The sequence below is a fragment of the Galeopterus variegatus genome, unplaced genomic scaffold (genome assembly GCF_000696425.1).
Source record: "Galeopterus variegatus unplaced genomic scaffold, G_variegatus-3.0.2 Scaffold304, whole genome shotgun sequence".
Taxonomy (NCBI): Eukaryota; Metazoa; Chordata; class Mammalia; order Dermoptera; family Cynocephalidae; genus Galeopterus; species Galeopterus variegatus.
In genome coordinates, this window is record NW_007726415.1 from 38,449 (window position 1) to 51,395 (window position 12,947).

A 12,947-nucleotide genomic window follows, 5' to 3' on the forward strand; every position below is an offset into this window, starting at 1 on the left:
CTGAGGGTTGCGATCCGTTGCCGGTCACAAAAAAAAGACAAAAAGGAAAAAAAAAAAAAACATACAAATTAATTGACTGACTTATGTATTTTATTATTATGAAGACACGAACTCTATTACGTTTCTCCCATGTGCTTAAAAATTGACTCTCTCCACTATTCAATCTTGAATAATTAGTTAATCCTGAAATCCTTTAAAAATTTTAATGTTTCAACTAGAATGATGGAAAACTTTTCAATTCAATTTTTAAAGATTAAAATTTACTTCAGCTTATCTCATTTTATTTTTTTATTATTTTCTATTTTTATTTTAACTTCTCAATATACACTGTAGTTGATTTCCATGACCCTTTACCTGTTCCTCTTTCCTCCCTCCTTCTCCCCTGACAACTACATCATATCCGTTCACTTGTCTTAACAAGTTCAAGGGATTGTGATTGTTGTGTCTTCTCCCCCCCCACTTTATTTGTTTGTGTCTTTATTTTTAGCTTCCACAAATAAGTGAGAACATGGTACTTCTCTTTCTGTGCCTGACTTGTTTCCCTTAATATAATTTTCTCTAAGTCCATCTATGTTGTTGGGAATGGTAGTATTTCACTCTTTTTTATAGCAGAGTAGTATTCCATTGTGTAGATAAACCACATTTTCTGTATCCACTCATCTGGTGAGGCATATTTAGGCTGGCTCAAACTCTTAGCTATTGTAAATAGAGCTGCAATAAACATGGGAATACAGGTATCCATTCACCATGATGGTTTCCATTCCTCTGGGTATATTCCCAACAGTGGAATAGCTGGGTCACATGGTAGATCTATCTGTAATTGTTTAAGGAACCTCCATACCATTTTCCATAAAGGCTGAACCATTTTGCAGTCCCACCAACAGTGTATGAGAGTTCCTTTTCCCCCGCAACCTCTCCAGCATTTATCATTCTCAGTCTTTGGATATTAGCCATCCTGACTGGATGAGATGGTATCTCAAAGTGGTTTTGATTTGCATTTCCCAGATGCTGAGTGATGTTAAGCATTTTTTCATGTGTCTGTTGGCCATTCGTACATCTTCCTTTAACCCTAATCCTAACCCTTACCTCATTTTAGATACAGGTGACCTAGTATAATCCAGGGGAAAGGGAGATGCATAATGAATTTATTTTCAAATTTCAGCTTATTGAGAAATATTAAAAACATTTTTTAAAGCCATATTTTTCTTACCACATAGCAAATTTTGCCACACAACTATTTTCCATGGATCTAAATTGTTCACGTGAGTTTAAATCAGCAATGTCTTCATCATAGAAAATGATGAGAACTATCTTAGGAAATGATGAGAAAATAAATGAGATCAAGAAGAGGAATTTATTCTTTGACATTTTATCAAAATTTACTCCTGCCATACAGCTAGTATGCACTTTCTTTCAGTTCCAATAAAACTCAGAAGTCCTTAAAAACCATGAAAATCTAATTCTCTAAATTTAAATGTGTGTGTGTAGTCTTACTAAGAAAACTACATAATTAAAAAGCAAAATGGGTGAGAAAGGCTGTCAAGGGGAAAAAAAAGGTTTTCCACTTCAAGATTATAATCTATCATTTTGTTATTTGATCTATGGAGATGTATGCATATATTTTATATATACTATATATACATGGTATATGTATATATGTATCTATATTTCTTAAGAACCTAATTTTGGATCTCATTTGTTTTAGAAATTAAGGCAACTAAAAATAACTATTGGTTCATAAAAATTTCAAAAGTAAAGTAGAATTCTTAGCATAATATCTACAATTGAATCTAACATACTATCAATTGTAAAACATCTCCAAATTTCACAGATTATTTAAATGTGAAAAATACCTATCTTGGGATCTATGAAATATGGTGATGAAAAGAGAATGCTTTGAAAAAATCTGGCTGGGATTCTGACTCTACCTTATACCAGTTGTGTGGTCTTATGTTTTTGAACATAGACAAAGTTATGTCACCTTGATGGTGTTTGGAAGGTATACCCTGGCAACACTTAATTTGATTACCTCCCTTTAGGAAGGAAGCTAAGCACCACTGCTGGGTTATTTAATATATTTGTAAAATACCTGTGAACCTAGGAGAAATGATCAGAACCTACAATAATAACCTAATTCAAAATATAGTAACAATTTAAACATAATGTCACTCTTAAAATAAACTTCTGTATTTTATATTTTAGGTCTGATTGTGCTTTTTGGAGATTAAGATGTGCTCCATATTTTAATCACACATTCATTTTAAAAAATATTCTTTTCACAACACATTTTTTCATAATGACTCTTTCCTTTTCTAAATGTTTAAAATGTTAGAATATTTTTCCAAGTCTTGATTACAGTCCTCATTATGGTGAGATTCTTACATCATGGTTTTTAAACTATAATGTATTCTACTTATTTATTAATCATAAAAACAATATAGGTTTATTACAGAAAATTGGAAAATACAGAGAAGTATAAAAAGATAAAAGACAAAATAAAATCTGTTTTCTCAGAGACAATCATTGGTAAAATTTTGGTATACTTTTTCCAGTCTTTTTTTTTCAGTAAAGGTGCACATATACATACACTCAATATACACACATATTTGCGTAACAGAAGTACTTTTGCATACTGCTGCTTTCTTTTAAAATATACCATGATTATCTTGTTTCACTAAATATGGTCTTAAAATATAATCTTAATGTCTGCATAGTATCCAACTGAATGAATGTGGCAGGATTTATTTAGCTGAAACTCTACTGCTGGATATTTATAATGTTGCCTATTTTCCTATAGGTATCTCTAATGAACACATTAAGTGAAACAACTTCTGAGTGAAACCACTGGGTCACAGGACATCAGTATTTGTGAGAGTTTTAACACTTATTGGTAAACAGTTATTCTAAAGCTTATCCAATTGATATTCTTATACCAGTGATACATGACAGAACATGTTTCATTGTACCTTTGCAATGTGAGGTATAACGGGTCTTCAAAAAGTTCATATAAAGATATTCATATTATCTTTTAATTCCATTTTCCACAAACTTTTTATAGTACCCTCATGTTATCATTTAAAATTTTTAGTTTATTTAATAGTGAAAAATACCTCATTCCTGTTGGTGGTACTGATGATACTGACTTTTTATCATGTTGTTGCCTTGTGTTACATAATTTGTCTACTGCCTATTTTTCTGTTTGTACATTTGTAATTTTTTTTATTGGTTATGAAAATTCATGAGATACAGGGGCCAGCCCGGTGGCGCACTGCTACAGTGCGCCGCTTGGGAAGTGCGGTGGCGCTCCCGCCAAGGGTTTGGATCCCACATACAGACCGGCTGCTCACTGGCTGAGCGAGGTGCGGGAGCAACACCGAGGGTTGCGATCCCGTAGCCGGTCCCGGTCCGGTACGGGCGCGACACTGAGGGTTGCGATCCATTGCCGGTCATGAAAAAAGACAAAAAGGAAAAAAAAAAAAAAGAAAGAAAGAAAATTCATGAGATACAAAGCTGACTGTCACCCCCTCGTGCCCAAGATGTGAAGGCCAGATCCATACTGACAGCATGCCCATTACTATAAATTGTGATTGTACCCCGTGTCCCCACCCAATTATCCCCAACCTCCCTCCCCATCCCCCTTTTGGCCACTTCACTTTGTATCCCTAGGTCTGCTCTCTCGCTCTGCAAGTCCAACCACCACTGTGGTCTTTCTTTCCTTCCTTCCTTCTCTCTTAGCTCCCGCTTATGAGTGAGTATATTCGGTATTTATCCCTCTGTGCTTTGCATTTTTTCTAGTGATTTATAAGAATTAATATATCTTAAACAGAGTGACTACTTTTTTTTTTTTTCTTTTTGTCTTTTTTTACTGACCGGTAATGGGATCCCAACCCTCGGTGTCGCGCCCGTACCGGGGACCGGCAACGGGACCGCAACCCTCGGTGTTGCGCCCGCACCGCGCTCAGCCAGTGAGCGGGAACCAGTCTCCACATGGGATCTGAACCCTCGGCAGGAGTGCCGCCGCACTCCCAAGCAGCGCACTCTCCAGTGCACCACCGGGCCGGCCCAGAGTGACTACTTTCTAAAGTACAAAACACTCCATTCAACTTATTGTTAAATATAAACTTCAAACATAAACTTTCTTCTACATTTCACTAATCATCAACTAAATAAGAAAAATAGAATCCAAAGTGGCTGGTTCATAATAACTATATTAAGAAGTGCTGTCAATACTGAATCTTCTGCAAAACACTATATGTTTCTATGCAATTTTTAAAAAGGCTAGTTTTATTTTCTACTTACCTTGAGTAAGTGATCATGTGATTGAATGGGTTCATGGAACCTCCTTAAGCTATCTTTTCTCTTAAGCTCTATTAAGCTATCTTTCTAACTCAAATTCCCATTGATATCTGTATTTCAAAAATGCATATTCTTCACTAAAAAGTAATTGTCTTCCTCCCAAAAAAGTAATTGCCAGTAACACCTAATGATTTAATCTCTTTCATCCATAATACGAGGAACATTGATAATAACAAAACATTCAGTACCTGGAGATAGAGCAAGGAATACTGAAAAAGAGGAATAGGTGATGCAAGATAAAGTGAACTATAATTTTTCAGGGCTATCCTTATTTTTAAAATACAAACAAATTATGTCAAAATTTCACATTCTTTTTAAAAAGTAATATATTGATAAGCTTTCAGAGAAAGCTAATGCTCAACTATTTTACAATCAGAAGTATGTGATAAAACCACAATCCTGGACAATAGGGCATTTAGTTTTAATATGCATCTTTCTTATAAAATTTAAATTATTTTACACAAATGATGATGGAAGATTTTCTTCGGGAAACCAAACAGGCATAACTTACCACATCCCGAAAAACAACAGCACGAAGGCGATTGATATCAACGTCCTGAAGAAGTCTATCGGGATCCTTAATAGGAGAAAGGTTACCTGGAACATTTTCTAATGGAGTCTTAAAAAAGAAAGAGAATCATGGAGAAATAGCATATTACATAAAATTATACAGAAGTATCATTTCTAGTATCTTTAATTTAGGGGAAAACTTGCCATATCATTTATCTCCTCCTTACTGAGTTAACGTTTATTAACAACAATACTCTATTATGAGGCACATTTTCTGTTCTCCTCTAGCCATGTCACAGTTTTTCTTACTAGTGTTCTTATTCTTTATTGGCATAGCTACCACTATAGACTCATAGAGACTGTGGTTGGACTTCAGAAGATCTGGGCTCAAGTCTCTGCTGGGTGAACTTGTGTTAGTTACTAAAATTTCCTGAGCTTACTTTCCCTAAGTCAAGTTAATAAGTCTCTTTGCATCTCTGGGTTCATTTTTCCATCATATTCTTAAAATATATGAGATTATTATATTACCCTACTATATGAAATTTTATATGTGTAACCATTTCATGATCTATAAAAAATTAGAAAAGGTACGCTTTTCCAAAATGTATTTAGTCATAGCCCATTAAAGATCATTACTACCAAAACTCTTTTTGTAGTTGAAGAAAAAAAAAATCTACAAATTTTTGGTAATGCAGTCACATACCAAGTTAGTAAAGCAGCCAGTTTCTTCGAAAAATCTAGCACTTTTTTACTTATACAGTGTGTTAAGAACTGTGTGGATTAAATTAAATAACATATGTAAAGTGACAAATACAATTCCTGCACATAATAGTTAGGTACTTGTTGTTATTCTAAGTAACCACAAACAAATAAGCCACCTTCTACTTCTCTATGGATGTCAGTCATGATACTTCACTCCTAAATTAAAATGTTTGATTCCTCTGCAGCACAAAATAGTGAGAAGAGCATGCTATATGAAGGATGACAGTTATCTAGTTTCCATTACAATTCCAAAACTTACCAGCTGTATGATCTTAGGTAAGATCTTAACCTCTCTGAACCTCAGTTGTATCATTTAAATAATAGACGAATAATATTTATTACAAGATGATTAAAGAAAATAACATAATTTACAGCACAGATGAATTTATAGAGCAAATGAAAAAATTAGAAATATTTTAATTTATATGTCTTTTACATATTACCAAGTATTTCAATATCCCTAATCTAATTTGATCCTCATAAAGATTACACGATAGGAAAAGTTTATATTATTATTGCTCCTTTTTACACAGAATAAAAATAGGCCCCATGAAGGCATGTGACTCATGCAATTCCACATAGATTAGTGACAGGAAACTTTTCCTATCACACTAAAAAATTAATTATGGTTTACTTACTAAAGTGGCACATAAAAAACTCATAAACACTGAGAGGGAAATAAACAAAACAAAACAACAACAACAAAAAACACCCCGGTCCATTTATTCTCTGTCCTGAAATGTCTTTTGTTACCAAGTGAAATCTTCCCCTAAGTATTTCTACATTTATCACTTCATATCCATTTTTCACTGCCAAGGTTCTTGCCAGTGAGACAGTGACTAGCTCAACTAAATTACTCCAAATTTCCTTCTCATTGGGTTTTTCTGTCAATATTCTACAATCAAAGCAATACTTGGCTTGAAAATTTGAAAGCCTTTTTATTACTTATTGAATTAAGTACAGACACCTCTGAGATCTAAGCTCTCCAAAATACTAATTAACCTATTCATTTCATAAGTATATACTGAGTGGCTAACTGCTAGAGAAGGGAAGGGAATTAGTATTAATTGAATGTTCACTGCATGCCAGGAAATACTAAGCACTTTAATACATTACTGCTTTTTATTTAATTGACAAAAACACCATGTAAATTAAGATTTGTATCTATTTTAAAGACTAGAAAACTGAGGCACAGGAAACTAAGGAATTGTCTCAGGTCACAAAACCAGTAAAGGGTAGAGCCAGAACACAAACTCAGAACTATGTGATTCTAGAGTTTGTGCTCTTTTTCAAAGTACTCAGAAGGCTATAAATGCTCTGGAGTTACAAAGATGTAAAAGATATGGACACTGCCAGCTAGTAACTAACATTCTACTATACCCACACAAATAAGATGAGGCATTACTACTGATGTGTTTATTTAATTTCTTAAGCAACGGAGAGCCCTGTGGAATCTTATGACCAGTAAAATAACATATGGTCCAATTATTTTATAAATCTTTCCCTGGCACTAGTAAAAGGAAAGAGCCTTCACTACTGCAAATAACCAACAGACATAATAAATATGTGGTTGGTCTGCTTGAAAACTGCAGAAGTTTAAAGCCATAGAACTTTTAAAATGAATTACACTTCTTTCCACTTCATGCCTTCACTTACTGTGCAAAAGATTATTGTATCAATATTAAACATTTAATTACAAATGTACTGAGTGGTAAGAAACATACAGAGTTTTATGAAAACATCAAACAGAAGAACCTACTATAGACTGGAGCTGTGGTTAGGGTGTCAGTATATATTTTCCTGAGAGAGTAGCATTTAAGGTAAACCTATGAGTACTGAATTGATTTTAGCTGGGTAAAAAATAAAGATGAACATTTCAAATAAAGGAAACTATGCAAAAGTCTGAGAAGTTACAAAAGAGATTCTTTTGATGAACTGAATGAAGTCTATATTATGATTAAAATGGTACAAGAAACAGTAAGAATACAAAAACTACAGTTGGGGAAACAAGCAAGGACCAGTTACACAAAAAATAAAGATGAACATTTCAAATAAAGGAAACTATGCAAAAGTCTGAGAAGTTACAAAATAGATTCTTTTGATGAACTGAATGAAGTCTATATTATGATTAAAATGGTACAAGAAACAGTAAGAATATAAAAACTACAGTTGGGGAAACAAGCAAGGACCAGTTACAAAGGACCTTGAAAGTCACGTTAATAAAACTGGATATCATGCCAAGGATCAGTTAAACATACGATAAAAGAGAGCTAACTTACAATAAGAATTACAGGTATATTTCAAAATAGTCTACGCTATTCAATCATGTAATGGGCATTCAATAAATTTTTATTGATGATTACTACCAGAAGCACATCCATTTAAAAAGAGCATTACTCATACACTGAACTCTGTGAAAAAATATATATATATTTTTTTCTATTTTTTTAAAAAACACATATAACTATTAAAAACAGAATTAACTAAGAATTTTGGTGCTATGTGGTGGTATATCCTTATAAGAACCCAATTAAGTAGAAATGATCAGTTTCTTCATTTAATAACCAAAAAAATGAAGTCTCAGAGAGGTTAAGTAGATTACGAAGCAGGGAAGCCAGCACCAGAGACTTCAGCTGCTTTATTATAAGGCTCTTGCTCTTTACCATTAAGCAATGCCATTTTGCTTTGTTCTCATAAACTTAAAGGTTTTTTTCAGATAAGTTATGTTTAACATAGAAAATGTTTAATTACCTTTGAAGTTACTGTGGCAGTCACACTTTGGGGAACTTCTTGAGGTTTACTGCTTCCATGGCAAGATTTGTTCCCCCTGTCCCTCTGTCTTTGCCGACATTCTAAACAGTTTCTCACAGCAACACAACAAACTATTTAAAAAATCAAAAGCATGCTATTAATTTAAATTGTTGACTTTGATACATTAAAAAAGTTGCTAATTTCTTTCTTTCTTTCTTTCCCTTCCTCCATTATTACTCTTAAAATCAATTAGATCAATAAACACTTTTTAAAATTATGAAATATAGTGATGAAAGTACAGATAAAATACATATGCAGTTAAAAAATAAAAACAAAATATCCATATACTACCCACCAGCAGAAGAAACAGAACATTACCAGGGCCTTTGAAGCTCCCAACATATCCTTCCTTATTCTATTACCCTCTGTCCTTCACAATTATGAATTTTATGAATAAAAAATTTTAAAATATATATATATATTTGATAAAATATGTTTAATTAATAAGTCTTCCACCCTTAATTTGAGTATCTTGGTGACTATACTGAGCACAACTTGCCATTTCTGGCAATAATAGAGTACATCAGTATACTCAAGTCTCACAAGTCCAATGTCCACCTTTCTTCATGATGGGAGAGCCTTTGGCAATAAGCATTCAGTATGTACAATCTTTTTTAAGAAGCAAAAGTAATGTAATAAACAGTTCAGACTTCGAAATCAGACCACCTGAGTTTGAATCCTGGCTCTGCAATGTATGAGCTGTGTGATCTTGGGCCAGCTGCTTAAACTACCTGCGCCTCTGTTTCCTCATATGTAAAATGAGGATAAACATAGATAACTCCCTTAGAGGGCTGTTGTGACGACTAATTAAATTAATATATATAAAGTGCTTAGAAAACTAAATAGCACATAAGAGGTGATTATGTGTCTTGGAATATATTTAAAAATAAAAGCTCAGATTAATCAAGTAAATGTTGGTTTCATGATTTTGAGGCATTTAAAAATATATATATGAGGGTACCTCAAAAACTTCATGGAAAGATTCATAATGTCTTTTAATTCTATTTTCCACAAACTGTTTGAAGTACTCTTGTACCTCTTTCTCACAAAGTTCAATCTGGCAGCCATTGTTAAATATCAGTAAAAATGTCTATAGCGGCCCACAGTAAATTAACCCACACCTCTTGGTTACCAGAGAGATCCCAAAATGGTCAATCTCTCCCTTATAATGGATAAGAAATAATTCCTCTCGGCTTATCTATCTTTAAAAAATACAAAACCAAAAAAGTATGTTTCCTTCTAACATTCTTAACCCAAGTTGTTGTTCCTTCCTTGAATCAGAAACAACCTCTCCCCTGCAACTATAGATGGGTAACTTTATACATAATCTTTAAAAATTATAGTAAAAAGAACATATACAAGGAATTTCCTCCCTATTTCATGGCTTGTGCTCTTATGTCCTACTCATACTCTAAAGCAAGCATGAAAAGAGCAACTTTCTGGTCTCTTTGAAAGTTCTAAATCAATTTTCCCTTTAAGAAAGGTAACAGAGGTAAGAATGGTTCCTGTCTAAAGAGCTCGCCCAGGTTTACTAAGAGTTTTCAGTGCTAAATTTTCTTTGCAACACAAGATAAAAGGTGAATAGCAGTGTAGGTATAATAATGTTTATTAGAAATAGTTGTTCACTCTGAGAAATACAGAGATTGGGATAGTCAATTTTACCTTTCCAGCATCATGTGTATAAAACTATGTCATTCGTTTTCTGATATGTTTGTGGGCTCAGGATATTACCCTCAGTAGTAGTTTACCAAAATAGGACTCATAAGTAGATTTGCATTAAATCCTCTTCAATGAAATATACTAAAGTCCTACTGATTTTGAAAGAATTCCAAATATAACTGACTCTATTTCTAGGTATAAACCACTAAAGATGATCAATTGGTGAAATCTCCAATGCAAAGACAATAATTTTTTTTTAATTTAGTAATTCTGAAGAATTACAAGATAATCTTGTACATTAGATAATCATCAACTTATATCATCTATACTGTACCATAGAGCTTCAAAAAACTAATCTGTAGGTAATTACTTAATGTGCAATGTTATTCTTAACAGACTTACCTAGTCTTAGGCACTGTCGCATTAAACCTCCAGAAGACATGTTTTTTTCAGCTTCAATCTCACTAAAATTTAGGGAGCTGGCAAACACAAGTACATCAACCATAGCCATCAGTCGGCTGAGGAAAGTTACTGCTGTCTCAGCTGACATGCCTTGTGTCACTTCGATATTTTCCAATTCCGTCTTTAAAAAAGTAGATTTAAAGTTTTGCTTAAAATTAAAAAATATAATACATGTCCATACATACTATAGGTGAACAGAAGTTTAGCATATTTACTATATTTGTAAACAAAATAAATTATAAACTAATTCCATATATCACCAGGACTGGTTATCAAATTTAGTTAGTTTACCTTTCAATTATCCTTGAATAAAGGAAAAGTCCATTTTAAAATCTACATTAGCTTTTAATGTCTTTAGTTATAAAAACTGCATTCTAAACTTAAGATTATTTCACAAAGAAATGTAAAGATAACCACATATATGTACTTATACTAGTTTTATTAATTTGTAAAGATATAAAATTAGTCTTTCCTAAAATCTTCACTCTCACTAATAAAAACATATGCTTTAATTTTTCTTTGCCACAGATGTATGAGGAATGATAGAAAAGATAAATGGCAATTCATTTGGCATCAAAATAAGATGACTGTCAAATTAGAATGTATAACAATTTCCTATCCATTTTAGAATAAACTAAAACCAATAGGTGCTACATATGCACAAAAAAATTCTAGGGTAAAAATAATAAAGATCACTAACTCCTCTACGGATATTTAATTCATGACCTATAAAAAGCTAGTAATAAGACTCAGTAACATTCTAGAGTGAAATCTGTACTTTCACTAAAATATTGTCTATGATAAAATCTAATTTCCTGCTTTCAGAAAGACTACAAAGTATTCTGTTTCTTAAAATGTATAACTTTGTAGTTTTATAAACAATGGCAATATTTATCACTTTATCTTTCACTGTGTGTTATATAATGTTTTAATTATTTTTGTTCCTTATGTCTAGGTCGCATTTTCTCAATGCCTTGAGAAGTGGAGAAAAGTAAGAAATGCTTTACAAATAAAAAATATTACCACTTAAATTTTCTGAACACAGGAAATTTTAAATTAAATAGTTAATCAGTACTAACCTTACCTCTTAACCAAATGATAAATTCAACTACAAGGTGAGCATAAGTAATACGTATCTGCTCCTATTTAGTGTTCCATTTTGATATTGTTTATATCCATCATTCTACCTAAACTGCTTGGAAGAAGCAGGAACATTAACATGCAAATGTGAGCAGGAAACACCGATTGAAAAAAAATAAATCCAAAAAACTCAAACACTTATGTACAGATGAGTAAAAAAAAGTGATAGAGACTACTGCAAGCATTATATAACTAAACTCAGTTCTAAGTGGAATATAAAATACAGCAATCTTTCTTCCTTCCATTTAACATCAAAACAGGGTTAATTAACACTATTCTCTCTAAAATGAGCTTGGCAATGGAAGAAAAATTTGTTTTCAATTGTTGGTCTACAACATTATGCCAATTCAGAATTCACGGCCTAAAGACATCATTAATTCACTACCTGAATTTTAAAATGCAGATTCCTTATTTACTAGTACTTTGTGGATATACAGCATCATTTCGCAGAATTAATTAAAAATCTGTGACCACGACACAATAGTTTATAAAAAAGGCAAAAAAAACTACTTTAAGTCTTAGTTTTCAATTTAAGTGTTCTATGATGGGATGGAAGATCTGGCTGTTGCTTTGGTCTATCAGATATTCTGAATAATTTTTCAAAATAGTAGAATTTAGCATGTCTAGAGATGTGTTCTCAAAGAAATTCATCACTTTGAATCACTGAAATTATGAGATATCTACCTCACTTTATCAGTTAGTTAATGGTTTTATTTTTGAGTTGTTTGAAAGTCTACAGGTCTGTCAAAATATGCTTTCATTTTGAAATGCATGAATTATAAACAGAAATTATAAACAGAATTATTAAGTTGTTCATGTAATTTGCCAAACTGTTATTTTTGACTAAAAAAATAAAAGTTTAAATAAAGTAAAAAACATTCTTAGCACAAACAATAACCTAAAGAGAATTCTTATTATATTCTTATAGAGTAATTTATACATATGAAATGTTATATAAGCATCATAAGGTTTAAAAATACATATCACTCAAAATTATTAATAAATCTTAAAATAGCATATTTCATCCAATTTACTTTCATTGGAACCAGTTAAAACCTGATTGTACATATGACTGTAATATCATTGTTTTCATCATATTATGACAGTATAGTCTAGAGACTTGTGGATAATAAAATAGTCATTCATCAATGCACTAGGAAAATAATCCTTTTAAATAAACTTTTAAATATATAAAGAATATGTCTAATGTTAAAGATGATATAAAAACAAAACATAACCAAGTCAAA

At 32.2% G+C, this 12,947-nt stretch overlaps 1 protein-coding gene across 1 annotated transcript in view; it reads right to left on the bottom strand.

Moving 5' to 3' along the window:
• LOC103586076 (neurobeachin) overlaps positions 1 to 12,947 on the bottom strand; it is a gene marked incomplete at its 3' end in the record, with an annotated part of 263,314 nt that overhangs the window by 36,259 nt on the left and 214,108 nt on the right. Inside the window, exons 24-26 of the mRNA XM_008567211.1 lie at positions 10,501 to 10,681; positions 8,380 to 8,510; positions 4,868 to 4,975 (exon numbers count right to left, since the gene is read on the bottom strand). Of these exons, the coding sequence (XP_008565433.1) occupies positions 4,868 to 4,975; positions 8,380 to 8,510; positions 10,501 to 10,681 (420 nt within the window). The remainder of the gene's footprint in view (positions 1 to 4,867; positions 4,976 to 8,379; positions 8,511 to 10,500; positions 10,682 to 12,947) is intronic.